Source organism: Leptonychotes weddellii, chromosome 5 (genome assembly GCF_054177405.1).
Source record: "Leptonychotes weddellii isolate Sample4059 chromosome 5, ASM5417740v2, whole genome shotgun sequence".
Classification (NCBI taxonomy): domain Eukaryota; kingdom Metazoa; phylum Chordata; class Mammalia; order Carnivora; family Phocidae; genus Leptonychotes; species Leptonychotes weddellii.
Window position 1 is genome coordinate 81,644,275 of NC_138373.1, and position 24,453 is coordinate 81,668,727.

The 24,453-nt window shown below is 36.9% G+C and overlaps 2 protein-coding genes and 1 long non-coding RNA gene across 4 annotated transcripts in view; all 3 read left to right on the forward strand.

Annotated features, from left to right (window-relative positions):
• Positions 1 to 24,453, forward strand: part of PLEKHA5 (pleckstrin homology domain containing A5) — a 228,800-nt gene that overhangs the window by 150,140 nt on the left and 54,207 nt on the right. The window contains exons 11-14 of one of the 2 annotated variants that reach the window (XM_081821312.1): positions 4,088 to 4,553; positions 7,728 to 7,811; positions 10,443 to 10,562; positions 11,385 to 11,438. In XM_081821312.1, the coding sequence (XP_081677438.1) occupies positions 4,088 to 4,553; positions 7,728 to 7,811; positions 10,443 to 10,562; positions 11,385 to 11,438 (724 nt within the window). The remainder of the gene's footprint in view (positions 1 to 4,087; positions 4,554 to 7,727; positions 7,812 to 10,442; positions 10,563 to 11,384; positions 11,439 to 24,453) is intronic. The other variant, XM_081821313.1, reaches the window with a different exon arrangement.
• The window catches only part of AEBP2 (AE binding protein 2), a 281,379-nt gene that overhangs the window by 81,225 nt on the left and 175,701 nt on the right, over positions 1 to 24,453 (forward strand). The window lies entirely within an intron of this gene.
• LOC145721743 (uncharacterized) lies at positions 16,676 to 24,443 on the forward strand. The gene is made up of 2 exons (XR_014145603.1): positions 16,676 to 18,897; positions 19,111 to 24,443. It is a non-coding gene; the product is annotated as an uncharacterized LOC145721743 (long non-coding RNA).

Sequence of the window (24,453 nt, forward strand, 5' to 3'; positions counted from 1 at the left end):
AAGTTAGGTTTTTTTTTTTAATTGTTGAGCATAAATATTAGTTTCAAAAACTTTTGGGTTTCTTGATGGGTATAATTAACATACGTAAAGGCTTTCTGTGTGACTTTCTTTTGAATGCAGACCTACAGCTTCTGAAGTTTATTTTGAGCTAAGATTTTCTCTGTGTTTTTCTCCCCTCCAACTTTGGATTCACTGGCTAGAGTCTACTTTGGATCATTGAGATAGATCCATTCTACATTATCATATGAACTTCATATTTAAAAAACAGTTGATGTTTTATAATTAAATAATTTTTATTGGTGGAAAGAAGCATACAGGTTATTCATAGTATAATTCATTTTGTAAAACTTTATGAAAGGCTTGCTTTTAAAGTTCTGATGGAAAGAAAAGTTTAATATTTCATCAAATAATAGATCCCTGCGTCTGTGAACAGAGCTTTAAAGTTTCTTTGTGAGTGGCAGTCACTGTTAAGATGCATGGTGCCTTAATCCATTGTTCTGCCTGGCAGAATCACAGGGACAGGGTTTTCATGGTGTTTGACAGGCAGCTGCTGGTGAATGGAGCACCAAACCTGATGAAGGAGCTTACAGTGTTCATTTCTTAAGCTTTCACTTAAAAGTAAATCACACTTTGCTTAATTTGAATTTCTTTGGGGAAAACCACTGAAGGAAACTAGTTTTTGAAAAACAGGTCTCAAAATGCTAGAAAGCGTATGGGCTAAAAATAAATTTACTTGATAATAACCTAACTTTCTTTTAAATTCTTCAAAAGTAGTTTCAGAGATGGCAGAAGAGCCTTTTAAACTTTGTAATCATTAATTAGCCTCCTCTTAATGATCGTATGGTATGTTAACGGTTCAAGTTCCATATACATCTCTACAAGAGGGTCCAGCTCACATATTGTGAATGCTTCAGAGCACTGATGGGGGTGTTTAGTGCAATAGATTTTCTGAAATGGAATTTAAACATTAGTTTATAGACAGTTTTTAGTATTTTAGATTAACAATATATGTCCCATCCTTACATGTTTATAAATAATATTTTCCCATATTTCCAAACTGGATATAAAGTTAATATTTATATTATCAATATATTCTTCTATGATATAGTTCAGTGCTTAGTACAGAGCCTTTTGCATATTAAGGTTTCTATAATAGTTCTTGAATATGTGAATGACCAAATCAAGGTATGTTGGGGCAAATTGCTTTAGTAGTAGGACAGAATTTCTAGGATGGAATCTATTTCTGTGCTTCCTAAGCAGATAGAGGTGGGGTTGCCAACTCTGTACTTTTTCCAGTTTCTAGCTTTAGTGTGAACAGAGAAGGTGGGGATAGGAAGGAAGGAAGACCAATCCCAGAGAAAAAAAGAGGAAATATTTGTGGCGAGAAAGCCGCAAAGAAGTGAACCTTTATGCTGGTTATACCAGAATACTGGGTACCTTTCTCCTTTACTCCAGCCCCAAAGGCATCAGATGATTAGCCTTGCTTGCAATAGTTCTTGTGGGGATTGTAGGGGGAGGGTGAGGCACGATGTTCAATTTTGAGCAAGCCTGTTACAAGTGAAGACTTTGAGAAGCTGAAGAACAACCAGCATGATGAAGGAGATTTAGTTTAGAGGGAAACGGTTGAAGGAATTGGAAATATTTCAAATACATAATAAGACATGGAGTTTAGAACTATGAGATAGTTTTGTGATCAGATTATCTTATAGATGATAAAACCAAATCTCCAAAAGTTTCAGTTTGCCAGATTTGGCTCAGTCAGTACAGCTTGGGACTCTTGATCTCAGGGTCATGAGTTCAAGCCCCATGTTGGGCGTATAGATTACTTTAAATAATAAAAAAATTAAAAGGAGTATGTGCTCTTGGTCTTTCCTACCCTGTTCTCAAAACACATTCTACCCCCCGCCCCGCCAAAAAAAAAAAAAAACCCACCACACACTCTAACATTCTCTGAGTCCCAGATGAACTCCAAGGTCTTTGTACTTAGTAGAAGAGCAAGGATCTTGGCCCTCCTGACTTTGGATCAACTGCTTTTTTCCACTTTACTCTTTTTCCGCTGTGTTGCTGTATTTTTCACAGCTTTATCCCCTTTGTGGGTGCTTTAAGCCACAAAAAGGTATATTTGAGACTCCCTCTGGTGTTTGTGTAAAGGTAACATCATTTTACTGCCCTACTGGGCACAAATTTTGCAGGGATTTTTATTTCCCCATACTTCATAGCTCGAATGCACCCAGCTCATTATACCTAATCACAATGCAGTCTTTTCTTACTACAGTACATTAGTATGCATTGTTACTGACAACAGTCTTTGGGTCAAACAGCTCTGACATCCAGCTTGTCAGCCAAGGATTCTCAGATGATTGAAGAGTATGGTCAAGTAACTTACACATTAAATTTTCTGGTCTATGTAATCACCAACCTTTTGGGCATGTTAACATCCAGTAGGAGGCAGCAAAATATTATGCAATTACATATGCACAATTCCAAAATATATTCTGTGTTGAAAATATAGTATACAGAAGAAAAGTATTAACTAAACATTGAAAGAAGAGGTCAGGTAACCTGGGTTTATGGGGCCCCAACTCTCCCACATTTGGTTTATTGAATTACATTTTATATTAGGATATAAATTTATGCCCAATATAGATGCTAGCATAAGATGAATACTTATGATTTAATATTGATCTTTTAAATCTAGATTTTATTGTGGTTACTGTTATTAAAAAGGTTGTGTTAGCATTTAGAATTTGAATTGTAATTACACCTTATGCCTACCTCTGAAGATGGTGGGGAAACACAAATGCTAACTTTATTTAAAATTTTTAATTGATTTTTGAAAATCCTTTTTATTTAATTTATCTACTGGCATGAGGTTAGCAAAAGGATAGTTTTGATAAATTCAGAGCAGTGTTTTTATCACAGTGTCTTTTTTAAAAAATTGTAAACTAAAATTCTACTTTATTCTTTCATTTTAGGAAACTGGAATAATCTTTGCTTAGTAGTATGCCTAGTGTATCTATATCCAAAAATACGGCATTTTAAAAGAACTTTATTTTGGGCGCCTGGGTGGCTCAGTTGGTTAAGCGACTGCCTTCGGCTCAGGTCATGATCCTGGAGTCCCAGGATCGAGTCCCGCATTGGGCTCCCTGCTCAGCGGGGAGTCTGCTTCTCCCTCTGACCCTCCCCCCTCTCATGCTCTCTCTCTCTCATTCTCTCTCTCAAATAAATAAATAAAATCTTAAAAAAAAAAAAAGAACTTTATTTTAGATGCTTAATGTCCATGGGGAAGTTTTAGATTGCTTTAAAAAGCCTCCCACAAATGTTTATACCAAGGTGGAATATTCATTTCTATGCTAGAAACATGTGAAATTCCTGAGATTTACAGTTGTATACCTAAATATTGTTATGTTTGAGTATTTTTGTCTCTACGTTCAGTTTTGAGCTTTAGCTTCGAGGCATTTTTATTTTTCGAATTAAGAAAAGTTATCAAGGGGAATTTTCTCTTCCAACCACAAGTGTACTGATGTACGTCTTCCCAGAAACAGTCATGCTTTCTGAAGGAAGCGTTGCAATGGAGGAATCACACACACCTGCGGTAGTTCATTTCCTGTCCTCTGGCTGTGTAGGCTCAGCCCACACCCTTCAGTACTCCATTCCTACACAGTGATCCCACTCACCTGTTCTGGTGAGATGTGTGAAAAGATTCTAGGAGTCTGTTGATATGAAAACAAGATGTGGAGACAGACTTGAGATTAGACCTTGGACATTCTTACTAATAAGTATTTTCCCTTTTTTAACCAAACTGTACGTTGTGTGGAATTAATAGTCTTTTATGTAAGTAACAAAGATTTGTTTTTTTTACTTAATGTAGTAAATTCATCAAACTGAATTTCATAAAAAGGTTAAAATCTGTTCATTAATATTTGATATCCCATGTAATATTTTGATCAACTTTTTAAAAGTAAGTCCCGATATATATTTTACTTACCAGAAGGTGGGGGGGGGGGGGAATGTACTCTCATTTAGAATCTGGAAAACAACTCTCTTCTTCATTTTTACATTTCAATTATTTTTTTTTCAATTTTAGAGTAATTTCTTACCAAACATTACCAAGAAATATGCCAAGCCACAGAGCCCAGGTTATGGCGCGCTATCCAGAGGGTTATAGAACACTCCCAAGAAACAGCAAGACCAGGCCTGAGAGTATCTGCAGCATCACCCCTTCCACTCATGACAAAACAGTGGGACCTGGAGCAGAAGAGAAACGGAGATCAATGAGAGATGACACGATGTGGCAGCTTTACGAGTGGCAGCAGCGCCAGTTTTATAATAAGCAGAGCACCCTCCCTCGTCATGGTACTTTGACCAGTCCTAAAACCATGGTTAATATCTCTGATCAGACAATGCACTCTATTCCCACATCACCTTCCCATGGGTCAATAGCTGCTTATCAGGGATACTCCCCTCAACGAACATACAGATCAGAAGTATCTTCCCCAATTCAGAGAGCAGATGTGACGGTAGACCACAGGCACAGGGCCCACCACCCTAAGGTAAGATGTCTGCTCAGCTTGTGCTAACTACTACTTTGTGGAGGCTGTGTTTTGTTTCTGGCCACACTGTTCCTTCTTTTAAATGTGAAAGACAAGAAAATAGGGAGCAGGTAAGCAAGGCAGCTCTTTTGTTTTAAAAATTAAGCAAAAATAATCTGCAGTATCAGAATCTCACGTATAAAAACCTAAGCTTGTAATCGTCCCTCAAGAGCAAAGAAGTAGCAGATGCTTTATGCATTCTTCTGTGCTGGATAGCATATCTCATCAGCTTTCCATGTAGGTTAAGACCACTTGCATATTTATTGGTTCTTCACACACTTGAAAATTCTACACCTGCCCCTTTCCGGCATACCTGTATTCATATATCAGGCTCATCCTGCTCTTTGCTAAGATAAGTGCTAACCTCATCTTCTAATCAGCTGCATATTTGGCTTATTGAAATACCTCCTTAGATGCCCAATTTAATATTAGAATAATAATGCTTACTGGTATATATACTTTTTTTAAAATTAAGATATACATAGAGATCATGTTCTCATTTGTACATGCAGTTGGTTTAAGCATTGCTTAGTAAATTATTTGGAGTGAATTCAGAGTGCTTTGTGTTAGTTAGCTTTTTATAATACTAAAGCGGTCATTTTGATCAGTCAACCTACATGCAGCCATTTCTTTAATGTCTATCCTAAAATGAAAAAGAATTTTTCGGGACTACTGGGTGGCTCAGTCGTTAAGCGTCTGCCTTCAGCTCGGGTCATGATCCCAGGGTCCTGGGATCGAGCCCCGCATCAGGCTCCCTGCTCTGCGGGAAGCCTGCTTCTCCCTCTCCCACCCCTGCTGCTTGTGTTCCTTCTCTTGCTGTGTCTCTCTCTGTCAAATAAATAAAAATAAAATCTTAAAAAAAAAATCATTTAAAGAAAAAGAATTTTTCTGTCATTTTCTTTTTAATTCTAAAGAATTTTTTTGCTTTATACCATGTTAAAATGTACCTTTTCTTATCCTTGTGACAGACTGAATCCTTCAGTTATAACATTGCATAAAGTTTATGTTTGACTTTTCCATAAATAAGCATTAGTTAGAAATGAATAAGTCAATCAGGATTTTTTTTTTTTTTTTTTGGAGGAAGCTTTAGTTTGCCTCACCAAAAAAAAAAAAAGCTCACTTTGAACTCCATGGTAACAAAGTTCGATGTTTTAACACTTTGTATACCCAAAGGCTAAATCAAGTTTGATTTAAAAAAAAAAATTCGTAATAATAGGGCGCCTCAGTGGCTCCGTCGGTTAAACACCCAACTCTTGACTTCGGCTCAGGTCATGATCTCAAGGTCAGGAGATCCAGCCCTGTATGGGGCTCCGCACTCAGCATGGAGTCTCTTTGTCCCTCTTCCTCTGTCCCTCCTCCCGTGCATGTGCGCTCTGCCTCAAACAAACAAACAAAATAAAATAAATAGTAACAATATTTAAGACAGATCTGCTGTAATACAATTTATTAGTGTGTGGTTGAAAAGTGTTCTCCTGGTATTAGTATTTTTCATAGTCTTGCTCAAAATTTATCATCTGTTTCAACAACAAATAAAATGAGTGTGTGCTCTCTATCTAGTTCCCAGTCAACTAATGTCTACTGTTCCTCTTTCCAAAAACTTCTTAAACATTGCCAAAAAATTTTTTTTCAAACTATCCTGTCATTTTCCTGGGTGTGATCCGTGGTTCCCGAAGTATGTCCATGGATTCCCTGAGGGTTCCTGTGGCCCTTTCAGGGAGTCTATAAATAAGCTCAAAACTATTTTTATAATGGCAGTAAGGCATTATTCATTGTGTTACCATTTTCTAATATCGCAAAAGCAATGGTGGGTATTGGCACCTTAGCATAAATCAAGCGAGTGGCTCCAAACTAAGTGGTGGTCATCGTAGGCTTCACTGCCACATACTTGCAGTAGAAATAAAGTAGCAGTTTCACGTAAAAAACCCTTTGATGAAGCAGTAAAAGATAATTTTATTCCATCTTGACCTTTCATTATATATCATTTTAATATTCTTTGTGATGAAATGGGAAATATGCTTAAGGCATTTCTCTTGCATACCAAAGTACTAAGTAATATTAGGGTTGACTCACAGAAAGAGATTTGTGTGATTGAGTTGCAACTAGCTCCTTTTTTCATGAAACACCATTTTTACTTGAAAGAAAGAATGACAGACAAACTATAGTTGTTCAGACTTGGTATTTGACCGACACTTCTCAAAGTGAAATGTTATCCTGTCACTTCCAGGAAACAACTAACAGTATTTGTCACTGATGACAAATTTGAGCTTTCAAGCAAATATTAGAATTTTGGAAATCTTGTATCTGTCACTGTGAGTTTGACAGCGTTCCGGTGCTTCAAGATCAGTGGTGGTATTAACAGATGTGTGTTACTGATACTGTATACTGATATGTGGCAGCATCTGCATAACTCACTGAATCAGTATTTTCCACATGACCAGTGTTTGATATTACACAATCAGAGATGGGTAAAAAATTCATTTAAAGCGTAAACACAGGCATACCTTGTTCTATTGCACTTTGCAGATAGTGCATTTTTTTTTTTTGCAAATCGAAGGTTTGCACCAACCCTGTATCAAGCAAGTCTGTCAGTGCCATTTTTCCACAGCATTTGCTCACTTCGTGTCTGTGTCACATTTTGGTAATTCTCACAATATTTCAAACCATTTTATTACTGTTTGTTATGGTGACCTGTGATCAGTGATTATGATTCATTGAAAGCTCAGATGATGGTTAGCATTTTTTACCAGTAAAGTATCTTTTAATTAAGGTATGTACTTTTTTTTGACATAATGCTATTGCCCACTTAATAACAGCATAGTTTAAATATAACTTTCACATGCACTGGGAAACCAAAAATTTCATTTGGCTTGCTTTATTGCAATATTCACTTAATTATACTAGTCAGGGACCGAACCCACAGTTATCTCCTAGGTATGCCTGTAAACCAGTAGGTGTTAATGTAACAGTATGAAAAGTTCACTGATGCAGTTTCAGATACCACTTTGCAACTAACTTTTAATATCTGCTTTCTTAAGCAGTAGTAGCAAATTTTAAGTGATATTTTGTAATGGAAACTTCAGATTTCTCATCACTGACATTGACCACAGAATTTGTATTGTACCTTCCTTTTCCTAGCATGTCTATGTGCCTGACAGGAGGTCAATGCCAGCTGGCCTGACTCTACAGTCTATCAGTCCCCAGAGCCTCCAAGGCAAAACGGTGAGTCCAGTATTTGTATTCACCATGTCATGTTTTATGTATGTGCTACACACGATAGCACGTCTCTGACAGAGCTTCTAAGTTTGAATTTTTAGAGGGAGTCCTCCCAAAGAAAAACCATTGCTACTTCTGTGAAAGAGATGCTCATCAGAAGAATTTGGGATCATGTCGCCATTTCATTGTCGGGCTGGATACGTCTCCCTAGATGTCTGAATGCCTAAATACAGGATTATATTTTCAAAGTCTGTTGTATAAATTGGGTGGGTTTCTTTACTTCACTGGATGTTAATCCCTGGTTCTTAAAACAGAAGTTGGAGTAGTTGATTAGTGGAACAGATCAGATCCAGGCAGGGTAGTATAGTGTGTGTAGTCCCACTGCGGGCCTCTTAAGAAGTTTCTCCCGTGAATTTTTGTATAGATAAACAACTTAAGAAGGGAAAAAACTGATTTACATGTTTATGCAGGGAGATACTATAATAATACACGAGGTGTTAGCAAGTACTTAACCATTATCATTTCATCCTCAGTATTATGTTCAAATTGGGAAGGAGTTCTATCACCAGGACACTGTTATCCTTCACATTAAAGAGAAAGGACAACTTTTCATTACTTCGTTTAATTTTAATGGCATTCTTTTATCTGTGCTTTAATATCAGTAGGTAGTCTCAGTTCTAGTGAAGATGTGATTTGAGGCTCTATACAGTTGTTCATCTTTTAAAATTCCTCTCCTGAAGGAATCAAAACAAATTCATGTTGTATGTGTTTTGCAGACATTGTTTTATTTCCTCTTTCATCCTTTACATGCTTAGATATAAGGAAGATATTCTGGCTTTAAACTACTGGCAGCTTATTTATTAAAGGTTATAAATATTGCTTGATTAAAACTAAAAACTTTTAAATGTTGCAATTTTTAAATATGAGGTTGTTGATCTGACAAAGAAACAGACATAGAGCATTATAGCATTAAGATAATGCTAAGTATCATATTATGAATTTTTATCTTCTGCCTTGCTCCCTCTAGTGGATATTTAGGATAAAATTTACTTATCACCTCCTTTTGTGCAGGTCAAAAATGTGCCTGTTTTTTATTTTGCCTATTATCGGAAACTTACTGGAAACTTTTGTCCTTTTGAAAAACTCTTTATCTTTTTAACTCAGCAAATAATAAACCAGAGTCTCAAGATTCCTTCTTTTGGTATTTCTTTCAAATATCACTCTGGGTCTTAGAATATCTGCATGCCTTACACCACCCTGCCTTCTCCTTGGCAAGACCTCAAGAGCTTGATATGGTGGTCATAAGACAGACTGTCCCATAGTCATGAGGTCACCAGATGTGGTTTGCATTAAAGCAAAAACAGCTATTCTTTTCCTGTTGTGAAATTTCTTCAAGTCCCACACATACACGTTCTTTGACTCTTCAATATAAAAGACTGTTTTCTCATCCATGTAGATAGCTCTTTCTGAAGAATCCCATAGTAACTATAGTTTACTTCTGATATTCTTCTCACCTGAAGGCAATATTTTTAATATAATTTCAGATAACAGTTAAAAATTATTTCTGTCCCTCAAAAGCATTGTATAGAAACACTTTGTATAGAAGCATCGTATAGAAAATAAAGAGCAACAGCAAATGAACAGAACAGAAGAGAGCTAGCATTAGCACTGTGGTGTAGGCAAGACCAATCAATCTCAGGAACGCTTTTTGGCCTGGAAGTTTTAAGAGCACACCGTAGCCCTTAGGTGATGAGAGGCTCCCTCTGGCCCATCTGCAGTTTTTAATCATAAGAAAGTTCAGAGAAACACCAAATAATATTTTATGACCTGTAAGACTGCCAGCGACCATACTTTATTGCATTTCTAACAAAGAAAAATATATCAGATTGGCCTGTTAAGGAATGTTATCTCTCCCTTTGAAAATTTATCTCCCTTAGGGATCATAGTAACCAATCAAAAATCAAAAGGTTCTCTGCTTTCCCCAGAGTGTGGGAGGAGGGTTTATATACTCAAGGAATGTTTCTGTTTGTATTAAATGCTGTCTTTTTTTTTTTTTCCTTAAAAAATAAAAACTGATCTTTTGGTCATTTAAAATATCCTGTGAATACACTGACAGAGACATTTAAAAATATAACTGGGAAGCAATTAATAGATCCTGGGTACTGAGTTTAATGATATGCAGATATCATCCAAGTTTTACATGAATTTTAATTCTTTTTATTTGCCTACTGTTCTCTAAAATAGAGTGTTGGACGTGCAGGTATTGTTCTGTTGCTGTAAAAGTCTTAGGCGTCATTTTAAAATATCTTTTAATAATAGCTCTTATGTACAAACCTTTATAATGGTTTTCTGGCATTGTGGTTTTTTTATACTTAACATTTAAATATTCTCTCTTGAGTTCTGAGAAAATGCCTTAATACACTGTTGTTTCGCTGTATCTTCTGAGTAACACTGTTCCTTCTGTTTCTCTAGATATCTATGCATTTATGTAGGACCTCTCTTCATAGTGCCTCGGCACTATGTTTGATGTCAACCATAAGAGGAAACTTGCCAAGAAATCTTGGTTTAATATCTGTCACTTAAGACAACAATTAATCTGTTTTCCACTGTTTGGATTCTTAAATTGTACTCCTTCAGCCAGAGGAGCTTACGCTGCTGCTAATAAAGCTGAGACGGCAGCAGGCCGAACTGAACAGTGTCCGGGACCATACGCTAGCACAGCTCATGCAGCTGAAACTTGAGGCCCACAGCCCGAAGGTCAGCTATGAAGAGTTTTGTATGTGTCGTCTCCCATTACCACTCACTTTGAGCCACTCATTAATCAGTTTGATCAGTGTTATTGGTGTCGAGCATGAGCCCATGCAATCATTGCAGCGACATTATGATCTCCTGTTGACCCTTTGAGATTTCACTTATACGTCATCAAAGGGAGATGGGGTAGGATGAATTTCTTCCTAGCCTTCCAACCCGCTCACCCACCAACCAACTTTTGGTCATGAGATAGGAAACACATACAGACTGCAAAACAGGGTTATCATTCGCCGTATACTGTAGCTTCCACATCTGATAAAGCATATTGAAAAATCCTATAATTTCCTGGAAAGTAGTAAGTTGAAAATTGATTATACTTGTAATAATACTGCCTTTTAAATGTCAGAGATTAAGTTTAAGATATTTCTTTTGTTCTTGATTAAAAGAATGAACACATGTAAACATTTCTCAAAGGGTTTAATAGCCTCTGGTTATATGAGAAACATCTAAAGAAGTAGTACTATGTCGCAGAAAAGTATTAACATGTAAAACTTGTAACACTGAGTCTGCTAAAGCCATTTGAAGGATTTTCTGCTTAATATCTTAGCTTTTGTGCATGTGTACTTAATTTCTTATAAAACTAAGTGTAATTTTATAATTTAATATGTCATCGGTACAGTTTACAGGGGAGCATGCCTGTGAAAGTTGTGTACTGTGACATAGTAGGTTGGGGTAAACTACCTGTTTTTCTTATTTCAAAATTGACCTTTTCATGAATTCTATACCCTCTTTCTCTATCCCCTTTGTTTCTTGATTGATGCCTACTAGAATGAAATTCTTTCACATCATCTTCAAAGGAACACCATATATTTGGATCACCAGGTGGGATTTGTAGAATTTTTTTGCTTATAATACCTAATAGAACCTTTGAAATGTAGTACAGTTTTCTAGGCTACTCCGATATTTCATTCATTTAGAGCTAATAGCATGACTTTTTCCAGTGACAGAATAAGATTCTTAACAGGGGGAATTCAGAAATATAAAACAAAACAAAAAAAACAAGTAGGAAGGACAGTTGTGAGTATTAGGGGCGATACAGATACTGGGTCACCAGAAAATTGAGCCTGAATTCTCTAGACTTCCCTTTTCTTATCCCAAGAACACTCATACTCATTAACGCTTCTCTCCGCTTGGAGCTGACCTAATTAAAGAAGTAGGTACCAAGCCATGAATGCCTTGTTGGAAGACCAAGAGGGAACTTCCCAAAGAGAAGTTTAACTGTGGGTGAAAAGTGTGATGGTCATTTTTAATTGTGTAGCTTGGGTCCTTGTTTGCCATCTCCTCCTGGTGTTTGGTCTTTGCTAAGCTGTGTAGAGTCAGTTTTACAGTGGCCCGCTGTTCCTCGAATTACCTCAGTGGTAGCAATGGGTGTGCATGGTTAGGGTTACAGTGGCCCACTGTTCCTCGAATTACCTCAGTGGTAGCAATGGGTGTGCATGGTTAGGGTGAATGGCAGTTCATGAATAGGGACTGACACTTCCATATTTTAGTTTTTATGAAACTCTCTCTTAATATTTAATTTTAATTTGATGAGAATTTTTGACATGTTCTTACACAGAATTTCTTCCAGTGAATGCATTTTTTTATCTATATAAATTAAGCCATAACTTTAGTTTGTTTCAAAATGTTCAAACTTGAACATTTTACCAAATGAAAGAGGTTACTATGGAAAAGGATGTAGGACAGATGTTTACATATTTATAGTTGCCTGCTTCAAATAAAACAATAATGTACTGCTTTAATTTAGTTACATCTAAAGAGGGATTTTGCATTAGGATAACCCTTTAAAAGATGTTCAGTCCTTTTTTTAATTTTTAAAAGAAATATACTTTTCTTAATATGTAGTTTATTTTCCCACAACATGTTTTCATCATGATTTTGCCTATGGGGAATGCTTTAGAAATCAGCATTTCATGACTCCAAATTCCAGTCTCCACTCCAGAGACTGGTACTATTGAAATTTAACCACGGTGTTACATTGTGCACTTTGAAAGCAATATAATAAAGACAGATTAGCCAATGAAATGGTAAACATAAGTCTTCCCTCAAAATGTGACATTGCCAGAAAGCCTCTAAGATAGATGGTAAATAACTTTCATAAAGCTCCTTTGCCTATAAAAGCTAGAGATAGTTCTGAAAAATAATGGGATACTACAAATATTAGGTTTAAAAAACAAGGATATAAATGCGAATCTGAAGTTATATAGTATCTCTGGAAATAAACCTAGTGGTTCACTGTAATTTGTTACTTACCTCAATAAATCAAAACTGGAATTACAGAGACACAGACCTTTAGAAAATCACAGGGGGCTCCTGGCTGGCTCAGTCAGTGCATGTGACTCTTGATCTCCAGTTGTGAGTTCAAACCCCACGTTGGGCATAGAGGTCACTTGAATAAATAAACTTCAGAAAAAAAAAAAAAACCTGGAAAGTTCAGGTAAATATATTGAAGATACCACCATTGGCTACTAAGATGCTTTTCCTCAACTCCTTTTCCCGGGTTGATCTCTGTTTCTTCCCTTTGCCCAAGAGACCCAGATCCGACTAAAATTTCTATTCCCCTTGGTCCTCTCTAAGCACGCTCTGCTGAGCCTGTGCTGTTGGAAAGGACCATGTTAATGGTCCTATAGGTGGCTTCCAAAAATCTCAATTTTTCATTGATCCTCTCTACTCCCTCTACACGTCAGCAGAGATTTTGTGGTAATGAAAAGAATTACAGTTATTGTTTGAATGCTTATTTGCATAATCGAAATAAGACTATTTCTGATGGGAAAAAATGGGCCATTTTTAGACTGTAATTAGACAATATATAGAAACAAGGTGGTGGCTTTGCCCAGAAACTCAGATATGCCTAAATACATGTATCCTTAAGGTTTCCTAAAGAAAATCTCTCTTTAAATAAATGAAAATTTTTTTATGGTTTTAAATAATGACATTTAATGTAAATGAAATATTTACTTTTGAACTGTTCTTTATTTTATATCAGTAGTAAGGTTATTAAGTTATATAAAAAATTCTTAATTTTGAATTTTAATGAAATTTTTTTCATTCATTCAAACATTTCCACCTTAAAAAAAAAAAAAACATTTCCAGCTTCTAATCTTGTTACTGCCAGTAACCTATTTTAGATTAACAAGTCTGTTGTTTTTATTAGCATTATTGGTTGCCTGGTTTATAAACTGATTCACCAGTTTTTATATAGCTACAAATTGAAAAGTAGATTTTAAAATCTGAAAGTCAGAGGAAAAGGCTCCAGTCACATTTTATACTACATATCATACCAAATGAACATATACTAATTAATACCCACTTTCAACGCTTAATTCTCCTAGCTCAAATAAATCATTAAAATAACCTAAGGCCAGCAACAAAATGTAGTCTTTCTCCTACCCCTTGTGAGAAAGTCAAAAGAAAGTTTTTATTGATGGAAATTCTCTTAATTCCTATAATTGTTCATGAAAAATAGAGCCAAGTATAGTCTCTGAATTGCTAGTCTCTGAGTTGCTTCAGAGGTAAATTCATTTCTGGTATTACCAGAATGCTTATAACAAATAAAAAATTAAAATGCCTTCTCTGAAATTCTGAAGATCTACATGTTACACAGTCAATCCAAAAATCTTGACTCCTGGTCCCTGTAGCTTGAGCAATATAATTTGGCTTCTGATTAACCACCGTTTTGAAGATGAGTCCTGTACTGAAGTGTTTTTAACAATAACAAAAGCTATACTAATTATATGGTAGAATTTTCTTCTACTTTTTGTTTCATTTTGAAGTATACTATTATCGTCTGCTTATGCTTATACAGCCCAGTTAGTAGACTGTTCACAATCTACGTTTATTAAGACCAGCCTAGGTTTATTTGTCATTGTGAATTTTAAGATAGCCTATGAACATACAGTAATCCTAACTGGTTATACTTCATGTACCTCATTCAGGTTCTATTTAGAAAATAAGGGAGTACCTAACTTTTTGGTCAGTCATGAAGGGAAGATGAATAGGAATGGGGAAATGAGAATGTTTCCATTCCTTTATCCATTTTCCTCACCCCTATTTTAGCTCCTCCCTCCCTTTGTTCCTTTTTCCTCACATGCTTTTTCTAACTCTCCCTACTAGTGAGTAAAAAGGAGCTGCGATAAAATTTAGATGATGTTCTCTTTCTCTTCTTCCTAAAACCTTCCTGCCAGCTTGCCATGTAGGCAGGGATAACAAATGAGATGCTAGGAACTGAGAGATTAGGCAATGAGGAGGTAGGTAGGAATGGACATGAGGATCAAAGAGCTGCCCCCTTGTGGGCAAACTAAACATGTAACAAACCCTCTCCAGCACCACGGCTCCTCACCCCCTGATTTTATTGTAGCACTCCAGTGGCCAACCTCCTCCTTTAAGAATACTTGCTACAGAAAATGGAATTTGACTTCTACAGATCCGAGCTTTACTTGCACTGGTACTGCAGCAAGTATTTTTTTCATCTTTCAAATATAAAATTATAACATTGAATGTGCTTTTACAAATTGCCCTTAAAATTGTGGCATTCTGCCTCTACCCCTCTCCCTTCAGGATTCATCATAATTACTTGTACCAGAAACATTTGCTTGAGAACAGGAAAGGAATCAGCCACATTTGTGTTGGGGATTGCCTCTTCCCCATGTATTCAAAAGTTCTTTGTGAAAAGAATATGCCTCTGTTCCAATAATTAATGAAACTGATTTACCTCCACCCAGCTAGAGCTGTCTCCCCGCTGCTAGAACACACTTAAGTCAAGTTTCCGAATATAGCATCAAAGAGTATATTCTTTAACATCAGATACCTAAAGGATCTCGTTATCCTCAAATTCTCAAAGAAAAACTGGAAATTTCTCCTGACAAACCAGTTTGCCATAGTACAATAAAAGAAAAATACAGCCCACGCATACCTCTGGTGTTCTTTGGTGTACAAAAATGTTTAAGATTTGCAAGAATCAATAGCTGTATCTTTGTCTTATTTGTATGTAATGTATCAGTACATTTTTTTTTAAGTATCCTCAGATGCTTGTGGGGAAGATAAACTCATTTTGGTTTAATATTAACTTTTAAAACATCTTGAAGAGTAAGCTAAACTTCCTAATTTGCAGAAGTTTTGTAGTAGCATTGAGATATCCTTTCAAGGAACTATAATGAAAGAAAACTCTATGTAGACACAATCTGACCACTTTTAAACGTACTTATGCCAAGAGAAATGTAAAAAGGAACAATTAACGGAATGTATGTAATTGGTACTGAAACCATTCAAAGTAAAAATCCAAGAATACTTTTTTGCATTTTGTTCTTTGTGTTCATGAAGGACAGCTTTCCTATAAGGGAAAAAACGCTAACAAGATGATTGAAAAGATTCTTGATGGCTTTCATTGTTCCTGTCAATTCAGCAACTTAATTCTGTGGAGCTATTAAGCAAGATCCCATTTTCTCTAATATTTCAAGGGGTCTTGGAGCTTCTATTTTTAGGGATGATTGAGAGATAATGTTTCTAGGGGATATAGAATAGGCTTTTGGCAAAAGCAAACTAAGGAAACTGGAAAAATTAAAGTATGTTATTTAACATTAACGCTGCTAGTTACATGATACAGAATATCTGTATTTTCTTATGCCTTGCTATTAAGAGTGATCCTTTCTCTCTCTCCCTTATACCCCCTTGTTCCTTTCTTCTTTTTCTGTCTCTCCCTTCCTCTGCATATTTGATCACAGAAGTCGTGGGGAGAGGGGGATAGTACCCAGAAAATTCTTAAGCAGTGTATGACACCATAATGTTATATATAAATAGACAGTGGGTAGATTAGAATTGAAAATTCTGTATGTGTTAACTCTGATCTCTTGGCCTATCCACTGCCTACACATTATTATCATGGTTTTCCTATTTCTTACTAGTAATTAATCTATCCCTTTTTGCTGTTTTCACTCATCTTAACCTTAACTGGGGCAGTTCTCTGGTTTGAGTTTTGTTTTTGTTTTTTAAGCGGGCTCCACACCCAGTGCAGGGCTTGAACTCATGACCCTGAGATCAAGACCTGAACTGAGATTAAGAGTCAGACACTTAACTGACTGAGCCACCCAGGCGTCCCAGAAGTTCTCTGGTTTTTGGTGTTCTCTCATCTAAGCATTCATCTACACATCATTTTACTAGTTGTCTCTTAGTTATTCATCTCTAGCCCCTGGATTTCTCCCAGGAAACAGAGTCTGTGGTGTGGGTGTCCTGGATACGGGCTTGTTCTTGGGAAGTTTACTTTGGGAAGCGATACCAAGGTACAGGAGTAAAGAAAGTGAGCAGGGAAGGAGGGAATATATTATCAACTGCCAGAGGCAGCTTGGGCTTCATCTGACTGATACTTGTTGACGAAAGAAGCACTGCAGACTTGCCCAACTGAACAACGAGAGGTGGAGCATTTGTACTCCCATCCTCCTTTGGCCAAGGGCTGCCTCAAGACTAACTCTCCAGCATATCGAGGTTATGCATACATGAGCACCTAGTGGGTTCCCATGCACAAAGTGATTGTTGGCTCAGCAAGAGCGGAAATAAAAGGATGTGGAGAAGGGCACAAAAGGTATCTAAAAGTCCTCACTCTGCCTTTCCAGTTATGTGTTTCTAGTTGCTTGTAGAAATCTGCACTTGGACATTTTGCCTTCAGTACAACCCCAACGTGTCCAAAATTTGGATTGTCATCTTATCCTTCAGTTCCCTGACCAAAAAACTAAAAGCAGAAATGGTTCAAAATATTGTTGACCTTTAACATCATTGGTGTAACATTCATTGAACTCATCATCCTTGGGGAAGAGCTCCCTGGGCTTTGAGAAGGGTCAGGACCTTTACTTTAGCTATTGGCTTAGACCTAGAATTCAAAGTGGTGGTTTAAGCCCTCAAGGGAAAAGAAAAAAGTGAGACCCAGTCTTCTCCTCCAGCTATGGCTGGGAGAACCTGACACCAGTCTTGGATGGTCTGATTGCCTAGAGGATGAAAAGAAAAACCAATGGCAGCCTACCTAGAAGGATCCAAGGTATGACAGTTCTGTTGTTCCGCCACTCTAAGCGTGGAAATTATACAAATTTATGAAAACGGAAGAATTAGGTCCGACAGCTTCCTGTAGTTACAGTATGTTCTCCTAATATTTTATCTGCCCAAACCCACCACAATTAAAGTTTAAAATACCATGAAACTCGAATTTAAAGTACGTTAAGAACAGTTTTACTGAAAACAGGAAAATTGTGAGATTCTGTAGAACTATCTGAAGAGGTTATTTTAGCTGAATACACAATATCTGCATGGTGTTTAGTCAGGATAATAGAGGCAATCATAACACCCTTAATTGTACAAATAAGCTCCTCGTTACCATTTAATCACAAAATCTTGGCAAATTAAAAGCACCTGCCGCGTTATGTCTTTCGGCTAACTCCAAAAATTTCACAAACTTTTTGCTACAAAATAAGGTCTCTTTGTTTTGTCATTCAAACCCTCACTCCTCTACCACCACCACCCCAACCCGTGAAACACTTCCTACTCTAGAGCCCCTTTTCTCCAACCAGCAGGTCACTGTTTCTCAATACTGCTTTAAAAGCAATCCCATTCTCTACACCGTGCACCTGTCCAGTACCTGTTCATCCTACAGCTTAAGTAACACTTTACAGTCCAGAGCATTGTCATATACAATATCCCACCTGGGTGCTTATATATACCCTCTGTAGCATGTGGGCCAGTTAGATTTGTTCCCATAAGTCAGGTTTAATCCCTTGCCCAAAATCACAAAGCTGGGATGGGTACACTGTATTAAGGAGTTTTCTTTCCTTTTTTCCTAAATCTATTTGACTTCCTCCAAAATTAATGGAGTTGTTCTTATATTTTCCTATCTAACAAGATGGGAAAATGAAAACAATTTCCCCACCTCTCCTAAATGCATAATATTTATACAGTTCTATTTTGTATTTACAAAAGCAAATATTTTTGTAGCCCAATGACTGTAGCTTTTGTTTCTATCTCATTTTTATTAATTTTTTCAGAATGTTTATTCAGCAAAGATTTATGGAGCTCAGTGTGTAAGGCAGGAAGTTAGTGCTTACAAAGTAGAATTATTTAATTATTTTCAAAGCCCAGGAAGGAAATAAAGTTGAGCATAAATGCCAAAATCATTTTTAAGATTGACCTAAGAGTTGATTATGTAGTTAAAACATAAGCTGATAAATCTTTAAATTAATGGTAGGAAATCTGCTACTCAGTGCCAATTGTAACTCAGAATACAATTGCTATTAATAAAACCCAGGTCCTTGGGCGCCTGGGTGGCTCAGTCGTTGAGCGTCTGCCTTCGGCTCAGGTCATGATCCCAGGGTCCTGGGATCGAGTCCACATCGGGCTCCCTCCTCGGGGGGAAGCCTGCTTCTCCCTCTCCCACTCCCGCTGCTTGTGTTCCTGCTCTCGCTATCTCTGTCTCTGTCAAATAAATAAATAAAATCTTTAAAAAAAAAAAAAAACCCAGGTCCTTATGTCTAGGAGATATTTTAACTTTGATTTAAAGCTCAAATATATTTTTAAGCAGATTTACCCACAGACAAAACAAACACCTTTTTTACTAACAGAGATATCAGATTTTCACTCTTGGAATGTTTGTCCCTTTAAAATGGTGGGGCACCTGGGTGGCTCAGTCGGTTAAGCAATCTGTCTTCAGCTCAGGGTCCTGGGCTGAGCCCAGGAGAGCCCAGTGCCCCACCTGGGGCTCCCTGCTCAGCGAGGAGTCTCCTTCTCCTTCTCCCTCTCCCTGTCCCTCTACCCCTCCCCCACACTCCTTCTCTCTCTTCTCTCTCTCTCAAATAAATGCATTAAATCTTTTTTAAAAATTTAAGAATGGCATCGTTAAAATACATGCAAAGAAGAGAAAAATATAACCATATCAAACATCATATCCACAATAATACATTTTTACAAAGTGAATTTTGAGTTCTTTTAATATTTCCGGTTGCCTATGAATCCCAGGAATAAAGATGGTAGTAGCATCAGATAATAATCTATTCCTTGAAGCTAAAGGAACAGTGGTTAAGAATGAGTTCCTAAATCCTCTTAGTATAGTGGATGTTGATATGTAACTTTGCTTTTTTATAGAGCACTAAAATGTCACCTTGGCTCATAAATTATGAAAAAAAAGAATGAGTCATTAAATAAGGAAAATGGTTTAAGCTACTGAAGTAAAAATCAGATCTGTAAAGTTCATCCTGGAGCCAAAAGGATTTTAATTAAAAAAAAAAAAAAAGCTTAAAAGACCCTTGGTAAAAAGGGGTGAAACTCACTGTGAATAAATTAAATAAGTAAATTGTTTAGAAAGACATTACCTGAGGCTTTCAAAGTTTTCGTCAAACATATCAGAGGTATATATATTTCTCAAAATGGGGGCTCTAAAAATTCAGCAATTTAAATGAGGTTGTGAGTATAGAGATTACCCTCCTTTTTTTCTGCTGGGTTCAGGTTATTTTTATAATGTTTCTCAGTAAGTGGGCCTTATAATCAGTGATCCTGACTGCATCAGCCAGTTTAGAAATGCTTCTGCTTTTTCTTTTAAGGGAATGTCAGATATGTTTGACTCCTATATTAGTGTCCCAATTTGTTGTTCCTTTTTTGATTTTTTGTTTTATACATCTTTCTCCCTTGAAGAAAGAGAAAAAACATATTATATTGTCTAGCAGCATCTTTTAAAGTACCATTGATTCTTCTGAATATATAGCAATAGTAATATTTTCCCAAAGTTTTACTTTTAGAGAACCTATATAGCATGGACAGTTTATTCAGTTTGCTCTAAAATTTTCACAGTAATAGACCTCCATACTTTGCCCCATCAGTTATAAAGAGACTTATTTACATTCCTCTACTTAAAAAGTCACTTCAGATTTCCCTGCTCCCTGTTAAACAATGAGTAGTTTCAATAGGTAGTCATACCCTTCAATCTCAGGTTTGTGGACTTTCAGATGTTCCTAGAGTGAGAGTGGAAGGCATTTACATTGTCATTATCTAAATGACCTGTTTATAAAGAACGCCGCATTCCTCAAAGCTTCACCCTAGGCATGTCAAATTCTTTAGCGTTTTAGTCTTGCCACACTTCTTAAGAGTTTATTGATCTAGACGCAGGAGGACATTCTTGAGAAATGAATTCTTCAGTGATTAGGCCATCAGGGGTTTTTGCTATTGTTAAGACAGATTCTCAACCTTAAAAATTCTTTTCCTAAGAAGTCATTAAGAACTCAGGAAAAGCCCATTTTCCATTTAAATAGAAAATGACAGCACAGAAATGGGTCTTCTCATAGGTTATCAGGACAAAAGCTCTGTGGGGTAGATAGGAGTCATCTCAGACTGCTTCTTCCCAAAAAGAAGGAAGCTGTTAGCACAGCATTCAGACTCAAACTCAGTTACAAGACAGAGCTTGACCAAATGTTTTCCCCTTCTGGGAATAAGATCCAGATCAGGGAAAAAATTATATCAAACTTACTTGTCTAGAATTTCTAAGCCTACTGTCTAATATCATAGCCACTAGCCATTTGTGACTATTTAAATTTACATTTAAAATAGTTACATTTTTATAAAAGTATAATTCTTTTCCCCAGTCATACTAGCCACATTTAAAGGGCTGAAGAGTCACATGGCTACAATATTGGACTGTACCAATGTAGAACATTTTCATCATCATAGAAAGTTCTATAGGACAACACAGTTCTAGATGATTTATTACAAAAACTTTTTAAAGACCAATTAAGCCACTACTTAACCACTTTTTTGTTATGTTAATCACCATACATTGCATCATTAGTTTTTGATGTAGTGTTCCATGATTCATTGTTTGCGTATAACACCCAATGCTCCATTCAGTATGTGCCCTCTTTAATACCCATCACCAGGCTAACCCATCACCCCACCCCCCCTCCCCTCTAGAACCCTCAGTTTGTTTCTCAGAGTCCATAGTCTTTCATGGTTCATCTCTCCCTCTGATTTCCCCCCCTTCATTCTTCCCCTCCTGCTATCATCATCTTCTTCTTCTTCTTCTTTTTTTTAACATACAATGTATTATTTGTTTCAGAGGTACAGGTCTGTGATTCTACTTAACCACTTCTTATACTTAAAAGAGGATTCAAGAATTAATCTTTTCCAAGGATAAATTATATGAATGATTGTCTTGGCTCTGCTCACTGCTAATCTTTCTCTTTCCTGCCATTTACCCCAAAATTATTCAGGAGCATTTATCTCATGAGTTAGAATATCCTGTTCCTTCTGCATTAGTAGCTGGTCTAATTTCTAAGATAAAGACTTTGAAACTAATATTTAGGAGTTGCTAGATAAATAGAACAACTGGCAGTTGGATTCCTGACACCCCAGGTCCCCCATGATTCTGCTGAGTCCATCAGTATTATTAATAATGAGATTCAGTTGATTTTTTTAAGGGGGTTAATACCTTAACGCTATATTTTATACAAAGATAGTTATTTTAATGGAGATGTAATACTTGCGTTTAGATAATTAGTTTGGAATTTTTCATCTTTTGATATTTGTGCAGATAGCTTGATTAACATTTAGTACTGACTCATCAAGACCTTGAAAAAGTCTTTATTGGGGGACAGTTGAATTAGTCCTCAATTACTTGAGTTAGTGCCAAGATGGGACCATGGTTATCAAGCCTGATTTCCTGTCAGAACTATCAATGGATCTTCAGAAAGACAGAAAGAAAGTACAGTACTCAGGGCCCTCTCTCCCCTATCCCCAGTTAGAATTGCCAAGAGCCCAGCCCTGCCTATGGTTTTAAATGTCCACAGGTGATTTTGTTTGTCCGTCAGGTTTGAGAACCATTGAGGTAGATGGATTTATCACAAGAAACACCAAAGAAAGAAGTAAAGTCCAGTTTTTCTGAAGTAAAAACACGATCTCGGTGCTTTCTAACCTTTTTCATGTATGGCACACAAAGAAAGTGGCGATCTTTGTACAGCACCTTGGGGGGGACTAGAGGTGCAAGCAGCAGCATGATAGGCCCACTGAGGGCTGAGGTGGTCCCCGTCCCACACACCTGTAATCCATTCCCAGCCCACAGGTGTCAGTTGGGAAGTTCTGCTCAAGGTCCTAGTAAGTATGACCTAGTTACATGTGATTGTGTTGAAAAGGCTCTTTGGTGATGGGCTTTTAAGTCAGGATATTTCTGATAGTAACATCAAAGTATACTTTGTGTTCATATTAGCCCAGCATACCTCAAAACTGAGAAAGAGGCTGGAATGAAGTGCCAGACTTTTTAGGTAGTCTGTCTAAACATTTGGACTTAAAAACTTTAAATAAAAATGTGTGGTTTTGTTGTAAACAAATACATTGACATTACCTAAGTGTATTTCCAAGGTATTTCCATTTATGTTTTATTATTATGAAATGATGAGTCTTACTAGTAGCTTTATAATTTATCAGTTGGCTGAAATCTAAATTTATATTACCTGTTACTTCAAACAAGGAATTAAAAGTATTTGAAAGTGAAGCATTTAACTCCTTTTCAAGTGAATCACTAAACATTTTCCATGTACTAATTAGTCTTTCTCTTGCTCTGATTCCCTAAAACAAAATACATCAACTGTTAACATCACTATCATAATACTGTGTAGGATCCTTGTATTCAAATCAGAAGAGAATTATTGGATTTTACTTTAAAGAACTTGACCATCAAATTCCAACTTGCTCATGGAGCATTATCTATTTTTTATGTCATTATTTACTACTTTAACTGAGAAGCTGTCGTAAAGTTTACACAGCCAAAGTCAGATAGAATATGCTGTTTCAATGTAAGTTACAGAAACAAGTTAGTTTTGGGGCGCCTGGGTGGCTCAGTCAGTTAAAAGTCCGCCTTCGGCTCAGGTCATGATCCCAGGGTTCTGGGATGAACCCTGCATCGGGCTCCCTGCTCAGCGGGGAGCCTGTTTCTCCCTCTCCCGGTCCCCCCGCCCCCCCGGCTTGTGTTTCTCTCTCTGTCAAATAAATAAATAAAATCTTTTTTTAAAAAGTTAGTTTCTAAGTATTAAAATATAGAATATTTGAGAGGTGTTTTAATGAAAGGAACCGCTAGCCTATTTCTAGAATATATTTGGAGATAAAGCAGATCTAGTATTTCCAATTCAATAAATCTGGAAAGAGTGAAAATTCAGTCAGATCAGTGAAATTGTTTAATAGGGACCGAGCTCTCATTGTATTGGATCCTGATTATTACGTTCAGTTTTTAGCTGTTGGACACCACATGCAAAGAGAGAGCCACCACATACAGGACCACTCACTTTCAAATCATTAACAGCCCACTACTCAGCTGTACTAACAGCTCTTGGTTAGGTAGATTTGGTACCCTGGGGAGTTCTGAAATGATCCTGCTGCTTCTCCTTTCATAGACAGTCTTATCCCATCTGAGTAATTATGGGACTATTATTAGTAAAACGGGATCCCAGGGAGTATATGAGCTGAAGAACATACACTGTTATCCAATTATATTTTACTTTAACACTATGAGAACATCATAGTTAGTTCTGCCAAAGGAATCTTTAGACCATCCTGTCACCTTGGTGTTTTAATGACATCAAAGATTCTCAAGGGGCTCATTAAAATTATCTGGGCATCAGGGGGTGCCTGGGTGGCTCAGTCGTTAGGCGTCTGCCTTCGGCTCAGGTCATGATCCCAGGGTCCTGGGATCAAGCCCCGCATCGGGCTCCCTGCTCAGTGAGAAGCCTGCTTCTCCCTCTCCTACTCCCCCTGCTTGTGTTCCCTGTCTCGCTGTGTCTCTCTCTGTCAAATAAATAAATAAAATCTTTTTTTAAAAAATTAAAAATTA